Raw genomic sequence first — 23,222 nt, 5'->3', positions numbered from 1 at the left:
AATTAAAATAATATAACTGTTTTTCTTTGTAACTGTGGTGAAAAATAAATGTTGCAATTGTAATTATTTTTAATCAACTCAATTAAAAGTACTATCATTTATTTATGCTAAAAAAAGTATAAAAAATTGAAACATTTACTCAAGTACTGTAACGAGAGTAGTTGTAATTCATTACTTTCCACCTCTGTAAATACCAAGATGTTTTACCAAGATTCTCTGAGTTGGGCTATTTGATATCTATGGCATGGTCCAAAACCATGCTTCGCACAAAAATGTGGAGGCGAAAGGCAGAAGCTATTTTATAGCTGTGTATACATATACACAAACTTCAGCAGATGTCAAAGCTACTGTAAATCCAAATGTTTTTAAAGGTAACTCATTATATTAAGGTAATATTTTTGTAGTTGTTGTTTTTTATTTGAAGATATAGATGGGCTATCACTACCAACGCTCCTCTTTTCATGACTGACAAATGCATCCATGTTGTAGATGGACAGACTGCTATGATGTCTGTGGAGGATAGCTGCTGCTCGAGATTAAATAGCCAGCTGTAACAGTCCCCACACTGACTGATCCATGGCAACCAAACCAAAAAATGTTTCAAATTACAGCAATCACGAACATCTGCATCCTGATAATAATAATTTTGTAAATATTAATTAATGATTCCAAAAATATGAATAATTGATTTTACATTTTATATGTGGCCTGCTCCCTCATTTTGAGTCGCACTAACCCAGGATCATATTTTGTGTATTATGCACTATATATTTCTTTTATCCCTAACCGTTCCTAATATATAATCATTTGAATATTGGCTGTCATAAAACCTTGTTTTTGAGAAAAATTGTTGAAGGGAAAAATTGTTATATCTATGATGTTACCCAGACCGAAATGTTTGAGCACCACCGGTCTAGTGGTTTAGTTAATAGATCAGCAATTGGAGCAGTAGAGGGATTCGATTTTGGATAGGCTCAAATGCGACAATGCCCTTGAACTGGGCACTTAACTCTTTTTAAGAGTTTAAGTATGTCTGTACACCCTAACAGTCACACCATTACACAGTCAGCTGAACTCAACATCCACAACCGGTCTTATAGTCCTCCCCAACATTCACTTGAGGGTTTCATCAAGGACATAATAAACTTTATACTGAAAAATAATGGACAAGATTTTGATATTTGTTTTGCATTAAAAACATCAAAGAATCATGAGTCTGCATTGATGGACACAGAAATCAATGTGTTCCACTCCAACAGACTGTGTGCTAGGGTATTTACAAGGCTTTTTTCATTAATTGCAGCATCTTTACAAAATTCAACACGTTACTAATATGTGATTGTGTGTAGCCCCAAATTAAAAGCTCTTACTACCTTTACCTGACCAACCCTAATCGTAAAATTGAGTGTGTAATTTCTGCATCACTAGCATCAAATAATGAGATTTCCAACAGCTTTCTCAAATATTCCACTATCTCCTATTGGTTGGACTAACAGATTACCCTCAGACTCATGCCATTGGTTGATCCAATGTTATATAGCGCCACAGAGCCACTGTTTACACTTTTCAGGGGAATCAACATACAGTTGGGTTGCTTATAGTTTTCTCTGCATTTTCAGCTGTGTAGGAGAAATTATTTTTACTAGTGCTGTCAATTGATTAAAATATTTAATCACTATTAATTGCATGATTTTTTTATAATTAATTGTGATTAATCGCTGATTTTGTAAGTGCTGAAATTTGACTCTAAATATACTTATTTTCCTGTCAAAATGCATTTATTTCCTTTTAGAAAAGAATTTTTTTTTTTTTAACAATAATACTTTATTAACATTTTCCAAACAAAGCCTTCCACAGTATAAAGATAGAAATGCACTAAAATAGCACCAATTCAAGTAACATTAAACGTTTCCCAAAGTCTAAGTGGGAGGTTGACTTATTAAAAGAACTAGTCCCCAAAGGTTGCGTATTCATTGCAAATTTCTTTAGTACATGGCTTTCTGGAATACTCGATTTTGATTGGTAAATGGCGCCTTTTAGTGGTCTGATACAGTATGTCTGATTAACTTCCTCTATAGCACTATAAGTCACATCTGACCGGTTATCCGGGTATTGCGAGTCATCTTTCCTCATTCTCGTATCACTCTACGATCTCTACAAGTAAGCTAATAAAATAATTTCAACTTATATCAATGTTTCATATCCATTTATTTATTTATTTGGCAAATAGTCTTGTAACAAGCTGGATAATGAGCAGTCAGATAGTTATTTTCACAAAATAAACACCACCAACAGAACTCTGACGCACACTGGAGGTGCAAATCAATTTGTTTCTCACATAATAACAATTTCAATGTAAACCAATAGTTCATGTCCATGTACTTATTATTTTTTTTTTTTTTTAATTGTCAAGTAGCCATGTAATAAGCAGGATAATGAACAGTCAGACAGTTGATATCGCAAAATAAACCCCATCAGGGAGATAAAAGACTCCTTGGCTTCACGTCGGGGTCATGATCACACAGCTGACTGTACATTATCCCTTACTAAACCCTTATCCTTCACAATATTAATTGGGCAGCAGGCTAAGGCTATGGTCTGGTGAACTCCACATGAAAAGTGCTGCAGACTACGGCTGTGTTTTACAACCCATACTACCCATACTACTCTTACTGCTTCTGCTATATCTATGTATGGCAGAAATAGTAAGAGTAGGATGCAATTCCAAACACGGCCAATGTCTTGTTCTGCTTTTATACACTGCACACGTAATGAAACTTCACCCGAATTGTCCGGTAATCATTAGCTGACGCTTCGAAAGGTCAGCGGCAGTGGGTACAAAATTTCAGTTATTTGAACTGAGAGATCTCCAACAATCTAGCCTACCACAGCCGTCCCTCACAGTGTTGTAGTATTCCAGACTCATATTTTAATGGTCTTGGTCTTGATTAACCAAGATTAATAAATGCTGTTAAAAAATATTGTTCATTGTTAGTTCAAGGTATCTAATGCATTAACTAATGTTAATAAATAGAACTGTATTGTAAAGTGTTACCTTTATAGTACATTAATACTGTATTTTATATAGCAGAAATGTTTACTTGACTTACAATGAATGGAATAATAATAGTACACTAAAGCTGGTAGTTTGTATTGCATTGCAAAGCTACATAGGCACCTTATACCTTTTATTTTGAGCTTTTCACTGACATATTGTTAACACTGACATGTCGTAATTGTAATATAATTATGTTCACTTAACCTAGGATGTGGCAGTTATTTCATTTATATTCTTGACTGGTAATATTGTTGAACCAACATTAGCTTAATAAAATAATATATAAGGGATATTTAATATATGATGAGCTTAGAATCAATACTTGTTTAAATTTTAACTATACATTAAACATTCATTAAGAGTCTTATCTCAGACTCGACCCTCTTCTGGTCTCGGCCTGGACTCGGACTCGGATGAGCTGGTCTCGACTACAAAACCATAAATAATTAAGACTTGATGTGCTTCTGTGGTAAATAAATACCATCTTACAAAGACTGCAATACTTGATTTTTGCAAGGCCCATCTGTGTTTGTTTTGTAAGAGGTCCTTTAATCCATCACTTGATCATTGACACAGAATCACTGTTGTGTGTTTCTGGTGCACATCAGTGTAATGTCCCCGCCGGACACATCACAAAGGTCCGACCTTATTCAAACCAGTGTCTAGAACTCACAAGGAGCTGAATAAAATGTAAAAATCTAATGTGAAAAGTGGTAAATGCATTAATCGTGTTAAAGAAAAATGTATGCATTAAACATTTTAAATTAGTCGCACGTGTTAACACCTTCATTTTGACAGCACTAATTTTAACATATGTTTTCATTGTTACTTTAAAATTATCTGCTTTCAGAACATAATGCATAAGTTAACTACATCAACCCTATACTGACACACTGGAGAAAGAATCGCTAGTAAAGGTTTGGTTTTACTCACCAGATGTTTGTCATGATATGCAAGCATTTTTGAGCAAACCAGAAGGGGGTGTCTTGACATATACTGTACTGTATGTATATATATAGATATATGAATATATTAGTATTCATATATATATATATATATCATATAAATGGAATGTTAAATTTTTAAGTGAAATTTATTAGTCATTATTCTGAAACAAATTTATAAAATAAAATGTATACTTTCACATATTATAGCATGTGAAGTCATTTTTATATATATATATGTTACGAGTTGTCAGTGTTTGAAATTTCATGTCAACTACATACTTTTAACACAAAATATACAAGGTTGGAACCAAAAAATGAAAATGGAATTCCACATCTAACATTTAAGTGCTACTATGTTAAAAGTACTATGTATAAAATATAAAACAAACAAACAAAACAAAAAACAAAAAACAAAAAACATTGTTTATAGGGTAGGGCTTTGCACTGGTTTCACCAAACCCCTGCATAGATGCTACAAGCCTATTCTGTAAATTCTTTAATATTTACAGTGTTCATAATGTATGAGTTTCTCTTTAAATATTTATATATTTACACATTTATTACCCAATTTGTTGTGCACTTACCTAAAAGTCACAACAAAGAAGGAGAATGAATAAAGAATGAAAGCCTGACTTATCAGGCAGATGATTCAGCTTTGCCAAAATACTTTTTATGTACCTCAAAACAGCTGTTTTTAAGTCAGTTTTGAATTAGCAACAAGACATGAATTCTGCCCTTCTGAATGTCTTTTCTATGCCTGATTAAAAATTACCCTTGGTTGAACTCCATGTGAGTACCGGTAGATTTGTCATATCTGGATTATTTAAACATAAATTATATTATAACATTATTGAAATATGTATGCTTTTATTTTCTGCAGGCATCGTGTCCCTCATTTCCCTAGCTGTGCTATCATACGAACGCTACTGCACAATGATGGGCCCCACGGAGGCTGATGCCACCAACTACAGGAAGGTGGCCGGAGGGGTGGTGATGTCCTGGGTCTACTCTTTATTTTGGACTCTGCCCCCTCTCTTTGGCTGGAGCCGTTATGGTCCAGAAGGGCCTGGGACCACCTGCTCCGTAGACTGGACGACCAAGACAGCCAATAACATCTCTTACATCATTTGCCTCTTTATTTTCTGCCTCATTGTCCCGTTTCTAGTCATTATCTTCTGCTATGGTAAACTGCTGCATGCAATTAAACAGGTGAGTAAAACATTGACTGAAATCAGTTTTTTTTTTTTCCCCTCTGGAATTCTGCATTCATCCTTTGTAGTTCAGTATTTTATTAAGGTTAGGATATTTGTCATTTTGCAGCTGTTTATAGCCATTTAGCTGCAGGAACCATTCCTGAGGTAATGTTCTGTTATGACCCATCTAGGGTCAGGTTGCAACAGAAAAGTGCTGTCAGATGGAAGTAGAAATGTATTTTAAGAAATTAAGGAAAATGTGGGGTTAAGCTTCAGAAGCAGACCAGGCCAAAATAATAAGCAAAAATCCAGGTTCCCCTTCTTCTTACTAACCTGATCAAACAATAAGTAAAAGACAATTAAACTACCCTAACCAAACAAACACAGGCAAAATATATGCAATAAACAAAAAAATGGCATCAGACTCCCTACATCCCACTTTGCAAATTAAGTTCTATTTACAAGTATTTACACCCACAAATATTTACAAACAGTTCTTAAATTAACAAAGTCCAAATTAGTATGCAAAAAAATAAAATAAATCACAACTAGTACGGGCAAAAGGTCAAACACAGAGAAACAAGTTATCTGATCAAGAAGGCCAACCCAGTTGGTTGTGGCAGCAAAGCTTTTAAAGGCTAAAAGACCCAGCTGGACCAATCAGGAGCAGTCATCAATTTTGGTGTAGGATCCAATCAGGAAGCAGCACACCTACACTCAAACACAGACAGAAAACTCCAAAACATTACACATACAAAATACCCCAAGATCATAACACTCCCGCCCACAAGAATAAACATGAGTCATGTTTATGAATAACATCTAGACAATGAATCTGCAGTGACATTATCTGTACCCTTCTTGTACATAATTGGTAAATTAAAGCCTTGACAAATGAGTGACCACCACATGATCAATGTATACTAAAGTGGGTTGTGAACTTGAGCCAATGTACACTTAAAAATTTTGTATAGCTAATAGCGGAGTAAGTGCTTCTTTCTCGATGGTACTATAGTTTATCTGGTGACGGTTGAACTTCTTGGAGTAGAAACACACAGGAAGATCGATACCTGTTGCATATTCTAGCTCTGGTACCGCTTGCATCCACTTCCAGTTTGAATGGTCTCTTGAAGTCTGGAGCAGCTAGAACAGGAGCAATACACAACAAACCCCTCAAAGCATCAAAAGCAAACTGACAATTTGACTCCCAAGAGAAAGATACAGTTTTATGAAGGAGATCTGTAAGAGGCCTCACCACATCAGAAAAATTCCTACAAAAGTTCCCGTAGTAGCCTGCCATCCCAAGAAAACATCTCAGTTCCCGTTTTGTTTTGGGTACAGGGAAATGTTTTATGGCTTGCTCTTTAGCATCTATGGGACGAACACTACCTTGGCCAACTTCCTTACCCAAGTAAGTAACAGTGACATTTGAAACCCTCAATGGTCAAGAACAAGGGTAAGACGATCAGCTTGGAAACATGACAATACTTTTCCCAAGGTTTTCAGATGAATTTCCCAACTCTCAGAATAACATACAACATCATCCATGTAAGCTTCATAACATTTCACATTAGCTAGGACCTGACTCATCAACCATTGGGAAGTAGCTGGGGCATTTTTGAGACTGAAGGCCATTACCTTGTACTGAAAAAAAGGTGTCAGAGTTGGCAAAAGCAGAAATTTCAGAAGCACGTTCCGTAAGGGGTACCTGCCAGTATCCCTCAATAGATCCAACTTAGTAACAAATGTGGCATTACCAATTCGATCAATACAGTCTTCCATTCTAGGAAGAGGAAAAGAGTTAGATTTGGTCAGTGCATTAACCTTACGGTAATCAGTACTAAATCGGAATGTATTGTCAGGCTTTGGGACCAATAAGCAGGGTGAGCGCCAATGACTAGAACTGGGCACTGCAAAACCATTTTCAACTAAATTTAGATAGAGATTCTTTCCTCATTATCTCACGCTAAACAGGATAAACACGGTATGCATTCTGCTTAACTGGGCCATTATTACCAACATCTATGTTATGCTTCAATACATTAGTCACAGAAGGAACATCAGAAAAAAAGTGAAGGGTATTTCTTAATTAGATGTACTAGAACACTTTGGGCTGAACTAGACAAGTGAGAGAGTTCTGAGGAAAGTGTTGAAAGAGTTTCAGAGTTTGGCAGAAAAGCACAGGGAAAAAAAAAAGAGAGCCTAATTGAAGCCCATCCATTTTAGGAGAGTATTCGGAGGGAGACATGTTTACAGAGGTCACTGTTACTGGAGATGTTTAAGTGGGATGAACTTCAGAGCTAGGTCGAGATACATATACTTGCCAAGCATGTTTACATGACACACTCGTGACTTCCTCTTTCTCTCAGGTGTTTTCACCACATAAACGGTCTCACTCAATTTTTCTGCAATCTGATAAGGACCTGAAAATTTAGATTGTAGTGCTGAACCAGGCAAAGGCAATAACACAAGAACCTTATCACCAATTTGAAATGAATGTGACACAGCTTTTTGGTCATACAGTCTTATCATACAAGCCTGAGACTTTTCTAGTGACTGTCTTGCCAATTTCCAAACAGCATGTAATCGCTCACAGAAAGTGCTTACATGATTCAATACATTCTTAGAAGGCAAAGACTGGTCTGCAGAAAGTTGTTGTTCTTGCAGTACTTTCAAAGGGCCATGAAGAGAATGTCCAAAAATTAACTCAGATGGACTAAAACTCAGTGAATTTTGAACCATATTACGAATGGCAAACAAAAGCAGAGGGATTTCTTCATCCCAGTCTCTCTCATGCTTGATTCAATATGTCCGAAGCATTGTCTTAAGTGTTTGATGAAATCTTTCAATTGCCCCTTGCGACTGTGTGTGATATGCACTTGACACATGATGTTTAATGTTCAACTCCATTACCTTACGGAAAAATCTAGACATGAAATTATATCCTTGATCTGATGTAATAAACTTTGGCAAACCAAAAATAGTGCAGAATTTGACTACGGCCTTCACAGTAGCAGGAGCCTTCAATGAATGTAGCGTAATAGCTTCAGGAAACCTAGTAGCAGAACACATCAAAGTTAGTAAATAAGAGTGACCAGATTTGGTCTTTGGTAGTGGTCCAACACAATCAATCAGAAGTTTCTCGAAAGGTTCACCCATCACTGGTATTAGTTTTAGTGTTGCTTGTGGAACAACCTGATTTGGTTTCCCAGCTACCTGGCAGGCGTGACAAGAACGAAAGTACTGCGACACAGAGGACTTCATTGCGGGCCAAAATAAATGTTTTAACAGGTTATTATGTTTTCTTAATTCCCAAATGACCAGAAAGTTCATGATCATATGCTACACTTAGAAAATTTGTCTGTATGATTTAGGAACGACTACCTGGAACACAGAATTCCACTCATGTTTTGACTTCTCTGGAGTCCACTTACGCATAAGTGCACCATCAAAGAAATAAGCAACTGAATTTTTAGACAATTCAGACTTATCCACAACAGCAGAGATGCATGAAGACAGGGAATCAATGTTTTTGGGCCAACATTAACCTACCGAAAGGAAAATTAAAGTTCAAAGCACCACTCAAATTATCAGTGTGAGCATCAACATAATTTTTTGTCTCCGAAACTGAAGTATTAGAACACAGAAAGATCTAGTTCATTTTCAAATTTTCAAGCTTGTGATAGAGTTACAGCACAAGTTTTGAACAGTAGGAAACTCCTGTAGCAGTACTTCAGTCTCATGTATTGAAAAAAAAAAAGGCACACTGGTGACTTCAGGAAGTCAGGAAACTATGCTTCCTGCCAAATCATTCCCCAGAATAAGGGAAATTTCCTTCACTGGTAACTGAGGCTGAACAGCTATCTTGACTAATCCAGTCACAAGATTAGAGCTCAAGTACACTGTGTGTAAAGGGACCTTTACCACACCAAGCTCAATACCCTGAACTAAAACATCTGATCCTGAGAGGAAAATGGAAGAACATCAGCCATAATAAACGACTGTGCTGCCCCCGCGTCTCTCAAAATACAAATGCGTTTGGGTTCAGCATCTGATTCAGTAAGTGACACAGCACCATGATCTACAAAAGGCTAATAGGGAGCACACTATCAGAGGAGTGTGTATGTACTAAGACCACTGGTTTTAATGACATTTTTCTCTGATTCTTACATTTTAGCACCGGACACGAGGCAATAACATGTCCGAATTCATGGCAATAAAAACAATTCACGTGACTCATTGGAGGAATCATAAACCCGTTTGTTTTTATGTTCAGACAGAGCTGTTTTGGAGCTATAACTGCATTCCCCACTACTGCGCCGGGGAGACGAAAACAACTTTGTGCATAAGCAAACTCATCAGCGAAGACCGCAGCATCCGAGAGCGACTAAACTTTTTGCTCAAATAAACCACAATTTTCTCTAAAACGCAGCTCTTGAATTCTTCCAACAACACTAACTCTTTCAATTGCTCAAAGATTGTAACTTTGCTGGCTGTACACCACTTTTCAAAAAGAGCAGTTTTCTCACGAGCGAACTCAAACGTTTGACTAGTGGTTTTCATACATTTCCTAAATTTTTGTTGATAATGCTTCAGGGACGAGCTCATAAGCTCACAGCACAGCGGTTTTGACTACCTCATAATCCAAACTCTGCTAGAATGAAAACGCAAAAATAACTTCTTGGGCTTTCCCAATGAGTTTACATTGCAAAAGCAAAGGCCAGATACTTCTCGGCCACTGTAACGTGGCAGCAATACGCTCGAAAACAGAGAAATATGTGTTGACTTCACTTTCCCTAAACAATGGTACTAAAGCAATTTGTCTACTAACATCAAAATCAGAAGGACTTACAGACGTGGCGCGCTGGGATGCAGGAACAAAGATGGGAGAGGAGACGCTGACAGGCACCGACACAGATGTTGTAATTCCCCAGGAAACAGGAGGAGCAGAATGGGGAGGCTGACCAGGATTCAGCCCAAGCTCCAACTCTTTCAACCGGATGGCTTTTTGCACCTCGAGCTCAACCGCTCGGACATGCAGCCGCTGATTCTGGTACTGTTGTCGGCTTTGTTCAAATTCCAGTTCTTTTAACCGAATGGCCAATAATGGATCTTTTGTTGGAGGTGGGTCAATGGGATCCATGGCGACTGGATTTTCTGGTTTGAGTTCTGTCTCCAAAACCCCGGATACTGCTGAATGAATTGCAATACCCATGGCCACATTCTCTTCCAGTAAGACCCTTTGTTGTACCAATTCTGCATATAGAATCTCCTTGATCTCCCTCTTTACTGCATACCGCGGCACGGCTATATCGAAAAAATCTGCTATTAACAACAAATCATCTTTACAGCACTTTTCAAATTGTTCCAATGTGGGTGCAATCGTAAATGTATCGAGCTCAAATTTCGACGCCATTACCACCGTACTTCTTCCCTCACTAAAAGAAATGTACAAAAAAATATAGAAAAGAATATACATAGAAGAAAACTGTAACTGTAAAAATGTAACTTACAAATCAGTGTGGGATGTAGCTGAAATTCCCTCTAGTTGAAAGACGAGCTCCCAATTTGTTACGACCCATCTAGGGTCAGGTTGCAACAGAGAAGTGCTGTGAGACGGAAGTAAAAATATACAAACATTTATTTTAAGAAATTAAGGAAAATGTGGGGTTAAACTTCAGAAGCAGACCAGGCCAAAATAATAAACAAAAACACTGTAAAAGACAATTAAACTACCCAAACTTCCTATCCAAATAAACACAGGCATAATATATGCAATAATACAAAAATAAAATAAAATAAAATAAATGGCGTCAGACTCCCCACTTCGCAAATTAAGTTCTATTTACAAGTATTTACACACACAAATATTTACAAACAGTTCTTAAATTAACAAAGTCCAAATTAGTATCCAAAAATTAGTATAGGTAAAAGGTAAAACACAGAGAAACAAAAGTTAGATCAACAAAGCCAACAAAACAAACAGGAACTATCAGATCAAGAAGGCCAACCCAGGTGGTGGTGGCGGCAAAGCTTTTAAAGGCTCAAAGACCCAGCTGGACCAATCAGGAGCAGTCATCAATTTTGGTGTAGGAGCCAATTAAGAAGTGGCACACTTACTTTACACTCAAATACAGACAGAAAACTCCAAAACATTACACATACAAAATACCACAAATCATAACAGTTCCTTGTGCAAGATCAGAGTGCTTGCAGGGGATCTTTTCCCCTCAGTTCTGTTTGCAAGCCAAGACCCTTAACCACTAAGCTACCACTATCCTGCGAGGTCACCAAGTGTATTTAAAGGTTTTTTTGTAAGCACTCAGTAACTTTTTCTTACTCCTACAGAAGTTAATTGTACTTTTGAGAAAGACATGCATACACACATACAGATGAAAATCCCAGTTATATCAGTAGCCTTATAGAAGCTAAATTATTTTACTTGCAGCTGGGTTGCCTCATAGGAGTCACTATGTTGAGATTACATGACTAATTGAAATACAAATTTTATCTCGTTACCCCCTATAATCAGCCTCTTTTGCCCAAGGAATAAATGGTTGATTGTGAATGGTGCATCTCTACAATACATCGGTAACTGTAAACCGAAGCCCCTTTTTAAGGCAAGTCAGCCAACTTGAGGGCCATCTTGGGAACTCTCCCAGGCAGCTATTTTCTATGGATACAACCATACAAGGACAGCTCCTGTTTACTTGAATGAGGAAAGACTAAAATCTCTAAAACGGCTGGTTGAGATTATGATCAAATAACATATTTCAAATCTGCAAAAAATCTGACAACAAATAAATTGTGCTTTTTTAGCTTAGATAACGCAAAAAAAAAAAAAAAAAAAAAAAAAACACCCACACTAATTCACGTGCACATTCTTGAGTAAACTGACAGGCGATGTCTCTATCAAAAAGGGGGGACTTCCTTTTCTATACTTGCCATATTTAGCATTAACAATTGTCATATTGATTTTTTTATAGGAAAGTGGTCCATCTCAGCTAAACTGTCTCTCCTGTAAACTACTGCTTTTTGCATAATCCAGCATTCACTGGATTCACTAGGTGTCAGTATAGGTCCAAGATAATGGCCATATCGGCCAGCGCAACACAAACAAAAAATTACTTTGTGCACCTTTAATGTTGCATCCAAGACAAAGCTGGTAAACTGACAAAAACTTTGAAATCAAAGTTTTTCTTTTTCTTCCACTGACTCCTTTTTGTCACTCAATAGATGTCACTTTATACTCATCTTAGTAAAATCTCAACACTATAATTCAGCCATTAGCATGCACTTTACCCTCAATGTCTTAAAGGGTTCATGTCATGAGGAATCAAATTTTTCTTGATATTTTGACATGTAAGTGATCATTATATTATAAAAACATACTGTAATTTTCAGATCCCAAAACTTCCTCTCCAGTCCAAAAAGAGCATTTATTTTTTATACTATGAAAAATAAAAGTGTTTTGAAATCGGCTACATTGTGTAGTCACGGTGCAGTGTCTTTTGAATAGTACATAATTGTCGCTGTGAACAGAGAGAGCAGCTGAGGTACTTCAACTCGGAAGGTGGTACTATTGTTTGCACTTCAAAGAACTAAGCCAATCATAACACAGTGGGCGTTTATATTGAAGTCTTAGAGGAGACAGCACAGAAAGCCGAGCGTTTCAGACAGACGGCAGAGACAGGGTGGGAAAAGGTAATTTAACACTATATTATATGAAAAAATTAGAAGTGAACCTCAAGGAAAATAGAGTTTAAAAAAAAAAAAAGCATGACATGACCTCATTAATCGCTGGTGTCTTTCTCAAATCAAATCAAATCACTTTTATTGTCACACAACCATATACACAAGTGCAATAGTGGGTGAAAGTCTTGGGTGCAGTTCCGAGCAACATAGCAGTCATGACAGTGATGAGACATATACCAATTTATAATAAACAGATTTACACATCACAATTTACATATCTAATATACACATAATTACACACAACACAATATACAAATAATAATATACAATGTACAGTATACAATACACACACTATAGAATACACATACACACAATATAGAATACACATTATACAGTAAAAATAGTATATATAGTACATATAAAATGTACAGTAGGTTGTATTTTTCTGTATTGACATTCAGGCTGTCGGCTGATAGTCAGTTGCCAGTGTGTTGTTAAGAGAGAATATAATTTATGACAGTCCAGTGTGAGATAATAAGATTAATAAAGTGCAGTGCTGATGAAGTTCAGAAGTCTGATTGCTTGGGTGAAGAAGCTGTCATGAAGTCAGCTGGTGCAGGTCCTGATGCTGCGATACCGCCTGCCTGATGGTAGCAGTGAGAGCAGCCCATGGCTCGGGTGGCTGGCGTCTCTGATGATCCTCTGAGCTTTTTTCACACACCGCCTGGTATATATGCCCTGGAGGGAGGGAAGCTCACCTCCGATGATGTGTCTGGCAGTTTGCACCACCCTTTGCAGGGCTTTGCTGTTGTGGGCGGTGCTATTGCCGTATCAGGCAGTGATGCAGCCAGTCAGGATGCTGTCTGCAGTGCTGGTGTAGAACCGTGTGAGGATGTGGTGGTTCATTCCAAACTTCCTCAACCGTCTCAGGAAGAAGAGGCGCTGATGAGCCTTCTTCACAATGGCCTCAGTGTGGACGGACCATGTGAGTTCCTCAGTGATGTGGACACCCAGGAACTTGAAGCTGCTGACTCTCTCCACCGGTGCTCCATTGATGGTGATGGGACTGTGTTCTCTGTCTTTTCTCCTGAAGTCCACCACAAGCTCCTTTGTCTTGCTGACGTTGAGGGAGAGGTTGTGCTCCTGACACCAGCGTGTCAGAGTGTGCACCTCCTCTCTGTAGGCCGTTTCATCATTGTCAGTGATCAGGCCTACCACTGTCGTATCATCAGCAAACTTAATGATGGCATTGGAGCTATGTGTTGCTACACAGTCATGTGTGTACAGGGAATATAGGTGTGGGCTGAGAACACAGCCCTGCAGGGCTCCAGTGTTGAGGGTCAGTGATGAGGAGATGTTGCTGCCCATTCTAACCACCTGGCGTCTGCTTGACAGGAAGTCCAGGATCCAGCTGCACAGTGAGCTGTTTAAGCCCAGAGCTCGGAGTTTCACATAAAGCTTGGAGGGCACTATGGTGTTGAATGCTGAGCTGTAGTCTACAAACAGCATTCTCACATAAGTGTTCCTTTTTTCCAGGTGGGAGAGAGCAGTGTGTATTGTAGTTGCAATGACATCATCAGTGGAGCGGTTGTTGCGGTAAGCAAACTGCAATGGGTCCAGTGATGGAGGCAGCACAGAGCAGATGTAATCTCTGATTAGTCTCTCAAAGCATTTGCTGATGATGATGATGATTTCTACCACCAATGAAGAGTCTACCTGCACAAACACATGCATGAATAACAACTGAAGTTTCCTGCAGTTCAAGCCAGAAATGCCTATTTTGGTGCTTTATTATTTATTAATTTATTTACGTCTGGACTCTGGAGACAAATTTAGCAGGGTCCTTCCTTGCTGCAGAGAGTGCACTAATAAAGCAGACTAGCTGACGGTGTTGAATTCCCAATTTAATAAAACAATCTTCCTTCGACAGTACGATGCAGTGAGGGCAAAATCAATTAATCTGCTTTAAATAAGATACCTGATACTCTCTTGGGCTTATTACAGATGAATAATCAATTATGGAAGAAGTCAGAGGAGGAAGACGTCTTGACTGAAATGAGTTATGAGCTCAAGACTATTGCTCCTCCCTTGGGTCTCTGGTTCTGCTCGAAATCAAACCTTCATGGTTCAAATTTCATAAATATTGCCTTTGGGAACTAGATGCTTGGAAGTTAATTTTATATTGTAGCAAAACAACACTATTTGCTAAACTCTGGGTAAATCTGTTCATTAAGAAGTTTCTTGGAGAAGTTTGCATGTTGCTTGTTCATATGTAGTATTGGGCTCTCAGGAAGTGCTGACATCCACACAGAGTGCTGCATATCACATGTGCCAATGGAATGTGAAAATGCATTGCATTCTTTAATTAGCGAGGTCAGTTGGCTGCTGTTATGTGTGTGCTCAGAAACCAAAGTAGACAAACATTGTGTGGGCTCTCTCTCTTTATCTCTTTCTCCACCTTTCTCCACCAGTTCTTGTAAGCTTTATCTCTAGCTTTATACATTTTATTGATTTTTACATCATAGCTTATGTGTTGTTTGTGCAGATAGAAGGACTCTCAGCTATGGATTGCTTCCTCATACAAGTAATTGAAATACAAGCCCTAAGTCAATGATAAAACAAGCCCTGCTCCTTTTCTTTACAAAATTAAATGTGCAGTCTGGGGAGTTAATTCAAGAACATACACAGTACTAGCCTTTTTGAGTCCATATATATGTAGTTTACATGAAATACTTTTGGAAAGTTGATATGTCATGCAGTAAGGCATGCTAGACTTTATCTAAACTATTTTAAACCGCAATTAGCATGCAACATTTATGACCATATTAAAGGGATAGTTCAAATGCCATCCCAGTTGTGTATGACTTTCTTTCTTCTGCTGAACACAAAACATTTTTTTTTAGAAGAATATTTCAGCTCTGTAGGTCCATACAATACAAGTGAATGGTGCCAGAACTTTGAAGCTGCAAAAGCACATAAAGGCAGTTTGAAAGTAATCCATACAGCTCCAGTGGTTTAATCCATATCTTCAGAAGCAATATGATGTGGGTGAGAAACAGATCAATATTTAAGTCAGTGTTTACTATAAATTCTCTCCGCTTCCCAGTAGGTGGCGATATGCACGAAGAATGTGAATCGTCAAAAACAAAAGAAGAAAAATTTGAAAGTGGAAATTGATAGTAAAAAAGGACTTAAAATGTATCTGTTTCTCACCAACATTTATCATATCGCATCTGAAGATATGGATTTAACCACTGGAGTCCATTATTAAGTTTCTTAGAGAACATGGATGACTAATGTAAGTTTGCATGGTACTTATTTGACATCATCTCAGTCCTTGTTTTTATCAGTATTTTACACTGATCTCAACCACAGATCGCTCTGATAGCTGTTTAAACTTGCTTTCTAAACCATGAACTTAGCATTTAAAACAGCATTTCAAATCATCTCCAGTGTTGTATGTTTTTTAGGTACTAGCAGATTCATAATGTTCTGATTCATTCTGTATATGTCAGTTCAACAAAACTGGCAATTGCTGGCAGATTGCATTATATGTCTTCAAAAAAAGTTTTTTTTTCAGACAATTAATTTTCTCACTTAACTGTAAAAGCACACTTCCAGTGGTTCAGTTGATGTTCTAATCTATGTCTCAGCCATAGTGTGATTTCAGACTAAACCATTTAAGAATTAAGAATACATTTTTGTTCTTGTTGATTGTCACAGTTATAAATTCACGTCATTGTTTGAACCACAATACCCACATAAACTTTTTGTAGAGTCCACATAAAACAAGGTCATGTTGAGAATGCGGCTGAACGATTGCCACAGACGCACAATGTCCGTCATGCTGCTCACCATAATGTGCCAATAAAATGCACATTGTTCATTCTCACAGACCACCCGTTCATTTTGACTAAACTGCTACCAATATTACTACCTCATATCACATCTTCTACAATACACAACTCTATCAGGCATACTGTACCACAACAGCTTTGTTACCAGCCTGAAGGCATGTATCAGAACTGGGGGTCTGGAGACATGTGTTTATCAGAAGAAGCCGGGGACATGTAGATATAATTTCTAATTATGGAACGGCTGTGTTGGTGCATGGTTCTTCACCAGTCTGGGGATTGTAGCCACCTGGGCCTGCATTGGTGTGAATCAGTGGTGTTTTGAGACAGTGTTGTGTAGGACATGACAGAACTCACAGAGTTTGGCCTCAGGCACTGGATGTGTTTGTGGTCATATGGAGATGGTGGATGGGCCGGTCTGGACATTATCAGCCCTGCTGCAGCTGTGTGGAGGTTACGGTCTGGGCAGCTGAATGCCTCAGGCACAGGCTTCTCACACACACAGATACAAATCCACACATACTTTTACAGCCTGAGGACTGACACTACAACCTACGGGGGAAAAGCTTTGTGCAAAGAGAGAGAGAATGAGAGTGAAAAGGTAACTGAAAAACAAGGCTGTACGTTGGTTTCTATGATGTGATTTTGATTGGATTTAATTCGATTTAAAGGAGTAGTTCATCTAAAAATGCATCTTCCATCATTATTTATACTCACCCTTATGTCATTCCAAATCCATATCTTTTTCTGTGGAACATGACAGGAGATATTTTATACTTTTCCATTGAAGCTCTAAAAATGTAAGTTATTTGCTGATAATTTTGGCCTCCACTGAGCTGTTAACTCGAACTGGATCACTAAATCAGTGAGTTGAAATAAATAAACAGATCAGTCCATGTGGCATGGGGGGTGTGGTCATGTGTCTGTCTGCGGAAGAGGGAGAGTGGTAAGGCACATCACCTGGGTTGTGAGTACTCTAACACCTGTCTCTAATTATAGTGATGGCGGAGGGAGACCTGAAAAAAGGCGTCAGAGTGGGAGAGAGAGAGCCACACGCAGCTGCCATGTGTGTTTATGTTTGTGTCTTTTTAAGTTTTCATTAAACATTATTTTGACTGTTCAGCCGGTTCCCGCCAGTGATGCTCTGGCATGCCTTTTCAGGTCTCCCTCTGCCATCACTATAATTAGAGACAGGTGTTAGAGTACTCACAACCCAGGTGACGAGGATATTATATGGAAAAGAGCTGTGTGAAGATTCTTAAATTCTTAGCAACAGCGACTGGAAGTGAACTGATCAAGCACCGTAGCCAACAAACACAAAATCATTAAGCAAAAATATAGACAGAGGACGGCTGAACGGAGCATTCAAGTGACAAGTATGATTTTTTTTTTTTATTTAAAACAGCAAGAAAAGTGTTGCTTTTGTGTTAAAAGTAGAGTTACGTATGATGCCTATAAGTTTAAAAACCTTGAAAGTAATAGTAATATATATTTTTTTATTATTCAAAAGTCTATTATAACCAACCATGGGTAATAAATTCAACATATATGTTTTGAGGAGGATGTTTAAGGTCACTTTATATCATCTCTTGTAAAACATACTATTTACGTACCTTATCATGTAGTACACCTACACTGTAAAATCTAATTAGTTGACCTTAGATTAAGGCAATTGGTTTGCATAATTTTTTGTTAATTATTTGGCCCAAGTAAACTCTTTTTTTTTTTTTTTTTAAGTAACTAGTTAACTAGTTGCAAGTAAACTTAACTCATCTGTGATTAAAATATCATTGTTTTTATTTAATTATTTATATTGAGTTATAGCACGTCTTGTACATTATAAGGGAAATTATGATATGAATCTCGGTTAGTCATATGGGATAAAGGATTCTCGTCAGTACTTTTTACTGCACATAAATCTGCACTTTTGTAAATTACAATTGAGTAAAGAAACAGCCTCCAAGTTCACCAGAGGTAACACTAATCAACCTAATGGTCAAGTAAAGTCATTTTTATTTGTATAGTGCTTTTCACAACACACATCGTTTCAAAGCAGCTTTACAGGAAATCATGCATTAACAAAAACAACAAAAAATGAAACTGTAATATCTATAATGTCTTACAGTGATCATTGTGTAGTTTGATTAAATATGACTGTAAAATGTGTATAGAAATTAAATAATTAAATATTAATTGTATTTAGGACCCCTGTGAGCAAGCTGAAGGCGACTGTGGCAAGGAACACAAAACTCCATAAGATGTTGGTTAATGGAGAAAAATAACCTTGGGAGAAACCAGGCTCACTGTGGGTGCCAGTTCCCCTCTGGCTAAACAGTATGAATTTAATGCCAATATTAATTATTTGTGAGCAGTGCAAGTCATGGTTTAAAATTTGTAAACTAAGTAAGTGTAAATGTCCAGTGTTTAAACAAAGATTTTGTATGAACTGTAAGATTAATGACTAATGTCTAATCCATCCTGGATTAACTGCAGAAGTTCACATAGATGCATTGTCTTTTGTTAGTTGGCTGATGAAGGCTTTTGTTGGCAGTTACATGATAGTTTATGTATTCCATTTCAAGAGTGTAGTCCATCAATAGACAAAGGTGATGCAGGCAGAGATAAATGATGAGGTGCATCGCAGTTCAACCTGCAGGTCATTTCGGTGAGGTTCAGTGGGGTCCATCCTAAATTCAAGGTTCAGGCAGTGGCATATGAAGTATCGGATGTCTTACAGTTGGAGTTGGCATCAGTTCATCCTCTGAAGTCAAAAAAATGAAGTGATGTCTGGCTTGCACCATCTGTAGTTTATCGTCATCTCTCAGCGACACATAGCAGTGGAGTCCGACACCAAGCAGGAACGGAGATGGATCTGGCAGGCTCTGGTAATGAATCCCGAGGTTGAGGCAAGGAAACAAATAGAATAATATTAGCGTAGATGCCATTCAAATTTATGCAGATTTATAGATCATGATGGATGTTTCTGGTTCTGGCAGACCTAACTAAAGCAGCTTAATTGTGAGTTGATGGATAAATTAGGTGTATGCCCTGGCTAATTAGATGAGTCTTTAGTCTAGACCTAAACTGAGCGAGTTAATAATATTAAGAAGAGGTTCTGAGATTACTGGGAATACCTCTTTTAAGAGCTTAGTTGGTATTGGATCTAACATACATGTTGTGGCTTTTGATTTTTTGATAAGTTTTGTTAGCTCTTCATGACCTATTACAGCGAAGGATTGAAGTTGCTCGTGAGCAAAATTATGGTGCTGTGACAGTTGATTGCATAATTCCAATTTTATTTCTGATTATTTCAATTTTATCAGTGAAGAAATTAATGAAGTCATTACTATTGTGCTGCGACGGAATATCTGGTTCAGTCTATGCTTTATTCCTAACCAATTTAGCCATAGTACTGAATAAACACCTAGGATTGTTGTGGTTATTTTCTATGAGTTTGCTAAAATATGCTGACCTTGCAGCTTTTAGTGCTTGTCTGTAGCTACAGACACTATCATTCCATGCACCGCGAAATACCTCTAATTTTGTATTCTTCCACTCGTGCTCCATTTTCCGAGCTGCTGTTTTGAAAGCATGAGTGTGATCATTGTACTACGGTACGAGGCTTTTTTCTTTAATTTTCTTTAATCGAAGGGGGGCGACACTATCAAGTAGATTCATTTAAACTAATATATTCATCTGGTTTAAGCCAGGTTTCAGTCAAACAGAGCGCATCCAAACTATGATCAGTAATAATTTCATTTACAATTAGTGCTTTGGTAGAAAGAGATCTAATGTTTAGAAGCCCTACCTTTATATGATGTTTAGCTTAATTTTAGTTTTTTTGTTTTTCAAGTATGACCTTAATCACATTTTTTTCTAAATGATTTAGTGAGAGTTTTGTGTTTGGTAGTTTAGGAACAGACACAGTCTCTATATGATATCTAGGTGATACAGTCTCTATGTGTTGTAGTTTATGTGACCTATGTGATGTCTCAAGGCAGCTAGCAGACGTTCGGATTAACCAGTTTAACTTGACCTGGGCCCCAGCTAATCAAATACTATCTTTATTAAGACTATGAGCCAAATTACTAGAGAGGAGAGTGGCACCTTCCCTGGAGGGATGAAGTCCGTCTCTCTTGAGCAGGTAAGGTCTACCCCAAAAACACTTCCAATTGTCTATAAATCCTATGCTATTCTCCAGACACAACTCAGACATCCAGCCATTCAGTGACACTAATCTACTATAAACCTCGTCACCATGACGAGTAGGGAGAGGGGCTGAGCATATTACAATGTCTGACATCGTTTTTGCAAGTTCACACACCTCTTTAACATTATCTCTAGTGATCTCCAACTGGCAAAGCCGGACATCATTAGTGCCAACATGAATAACAATTTTAGAAAATCTACGTTTAGCATTAGCCAGCACTTGTAAATTTTATCTGATGTCAGACGCTCTGGCACCCGAAATGCATTTAACAATATTTTCTGGAGTCTCTATTTCCACATTCCTTGCAATAGAATCACCAATTATTAGGGCTCTTTCAAAATGATTCTCAGTGTGTGCATCACTGAGTGGGTAGAATCTATTGGAAATCCTAACAGGAACGAGAGAGTGGTGTCGCTTTGCTAAGATAGTATGCCGGTGAGACTTCACCCAATCGCCCTGCTGCGGGGGCTCTAGAACCGGAACCAAAGTTTGTGTGTTGGTTGCTGTTCTACCTGCATCCGAAACAGTATCTACCGGCTTCACTGACCTCCACTAGTGTCCGGATGCTGTCTCTAGCTTATTAACCTTCTCCGTCAGCCTAACTAATTCCTTAAATTTATCACATGTATATCCCACATTACTGACAGAAGAAGCTATAGAAAACACGTGGCATGTAATGCAGGAAGAAATAGCTTGAGCGGATGCCATGACTTACCGCAATTGTTTGTTGTTGTTGTTGTTATGGTACTATTTTTCTATAGAAGTTTCCTTGTTTTTATCAAACAAACAAAATTATTTAAATGCAAGGGCTTATGGGTATTCCACACAGCCACAATTTTGTACTTGACAATTTTGAGTAAGTAGTATTTTAAACCAGTTTAAAGAAAGTATATATTTGAGTTATGATTCCAAAATGTGACATTTCAAGTACTGTTTAATTAGGACCTCTTAAATGTTTTTATTAATGACAACTTTAGGGTTTAGAGAGTAATGGTAACTTAATTAAAACTTGTAAGAATAGTAAAAAATGTATCTTAAGTATTCTATAGTTTTTATACAATTTGAAATAACTATTAGTTATAGACTATGGCAAAATAGTTATTCTCTCATAGCAGATGGTTGTTGTATTACACAAACTAGTCTCATAGAATGAACGTTACTATAACTGGTAATTATGTGCTGCGTTCTACGTTTCGCTGCAGTTACCTGGTGAAATGAACACTAGAGGCGCTACTGTGCATTTTATTTACTTTCACTCAAATCATGACTACAGTGACTAATTATGACTTTATAAACACTTATTTTTTGCTTTATTACTCACACACTTCTATGTTATGAAATCGAAACACTTTTACTATAACATATCATTTGAAAAAAAACAACAACATTTTAACGCTTGTATTACAGACCCACCTACATTTACACACTATTCCAACTTGATTAACTTGCGCAGTAGCTAATCTGATTGAGTGTTGGACTTTAGACTTGAAAAACTGAGACTTGAGCCCAGCAAGGCACGAAAGCTGACACGTGACACGAAAGTGTCATAAGTGATATGAAACGATGTGGTTGCAACAGAAAATGTGCTTTTCATGTCTGATTTGCTTTTTTGGACACTATCAGTTAGGTTTAGGTGTTGGCTTAGGGTAAGGATGTCTGTTTTGTTCACCCCTCATTTGCTTTTTGGACAATATTGATTAGGTTTAGGTTAGGGAGGTACGTTTTACTCATTAAAACCTCTAATATTCACCTTAAAAACCTTGTCTGATTGGGACACCATTTTACTCAGTGAGTGTATAATGGTTTTCTAACTCGTTTTTAGAGTTACATTATAGATGCTTGAAAACTATGGCAGTGACCCAATCAAACTTCCCTCACACAAACTTAAGTTTCCTCTGATTGGTGGAAGCAGCTTGTAATTGGCCTTCTTTGGACCTCCATGCATAATTTTCACAGATTGCAGAGTCCCTAGTAAACCTACTATGATTTGCACTAATCCCAGGGCAGTGAGGTACAGCTGGAGGGGTATGTGTGTGTGTGGTATATTATTCATGCTTGGGGAACATAACAAGCTTGAATTAGTGGAGATTATATCTGACAGATTGCAGCAGGTGCCATTTGCAAACCATGAGTATGAAGAACTGGCCATTAACTTGCATTTTTTTTTTCTACCTGGCTGTGAATGCCATACTGTACATAAGCGTATAATATAGACTAGAGGTTTATATACTGTATTATGTAATATTGTTTTGGCAATTTCATAAG

General features: G+C 37.6%; 1 protein-coding gene across 1 annotated transcript in view; it reads left to right on the top strand.

Annotated features, from left to right (window-relative positions):
- Nucleotides 1–23,222, top strand: part of LOC127442020 (parapinopsin-like) — a 151,224-nt gene that overhangs the window by 15,199 nt on the left and 112,803 nt on the right. The window contains exon 2 of the mRNA XM_051699688.1: nucleotides 4,886–5,214. Within this exon, the coding sequence (XP_051555648.1) occupies nucleotides 4,886–5,214 (329 nt within the window). The remainder of the gene's footprint in view (nucleotides 1–4,885; nucleotides 5,215–23,222) is intronic.

This window comes from Myxocyprinus asiaticus, chromosome 6, assembly GCF_019703515.2.
Source record: "Myxocyprinus asiaticus isolate MX2 ecotype Aquarium Trade chromosome 6, UBuf_Myxa_2, whole genome shotgun sequence".
Classification (NCBI taxonomy): Eukaryota; Metazoa; Chordata; class Actinopteri; order Cypriniformes; family Catostomidae; genus Myxocyprinus; species Myxocyprinus asiaticus.
This window is presented reverse-complemented; position numbering and strand designations above follow the sequence as displayed.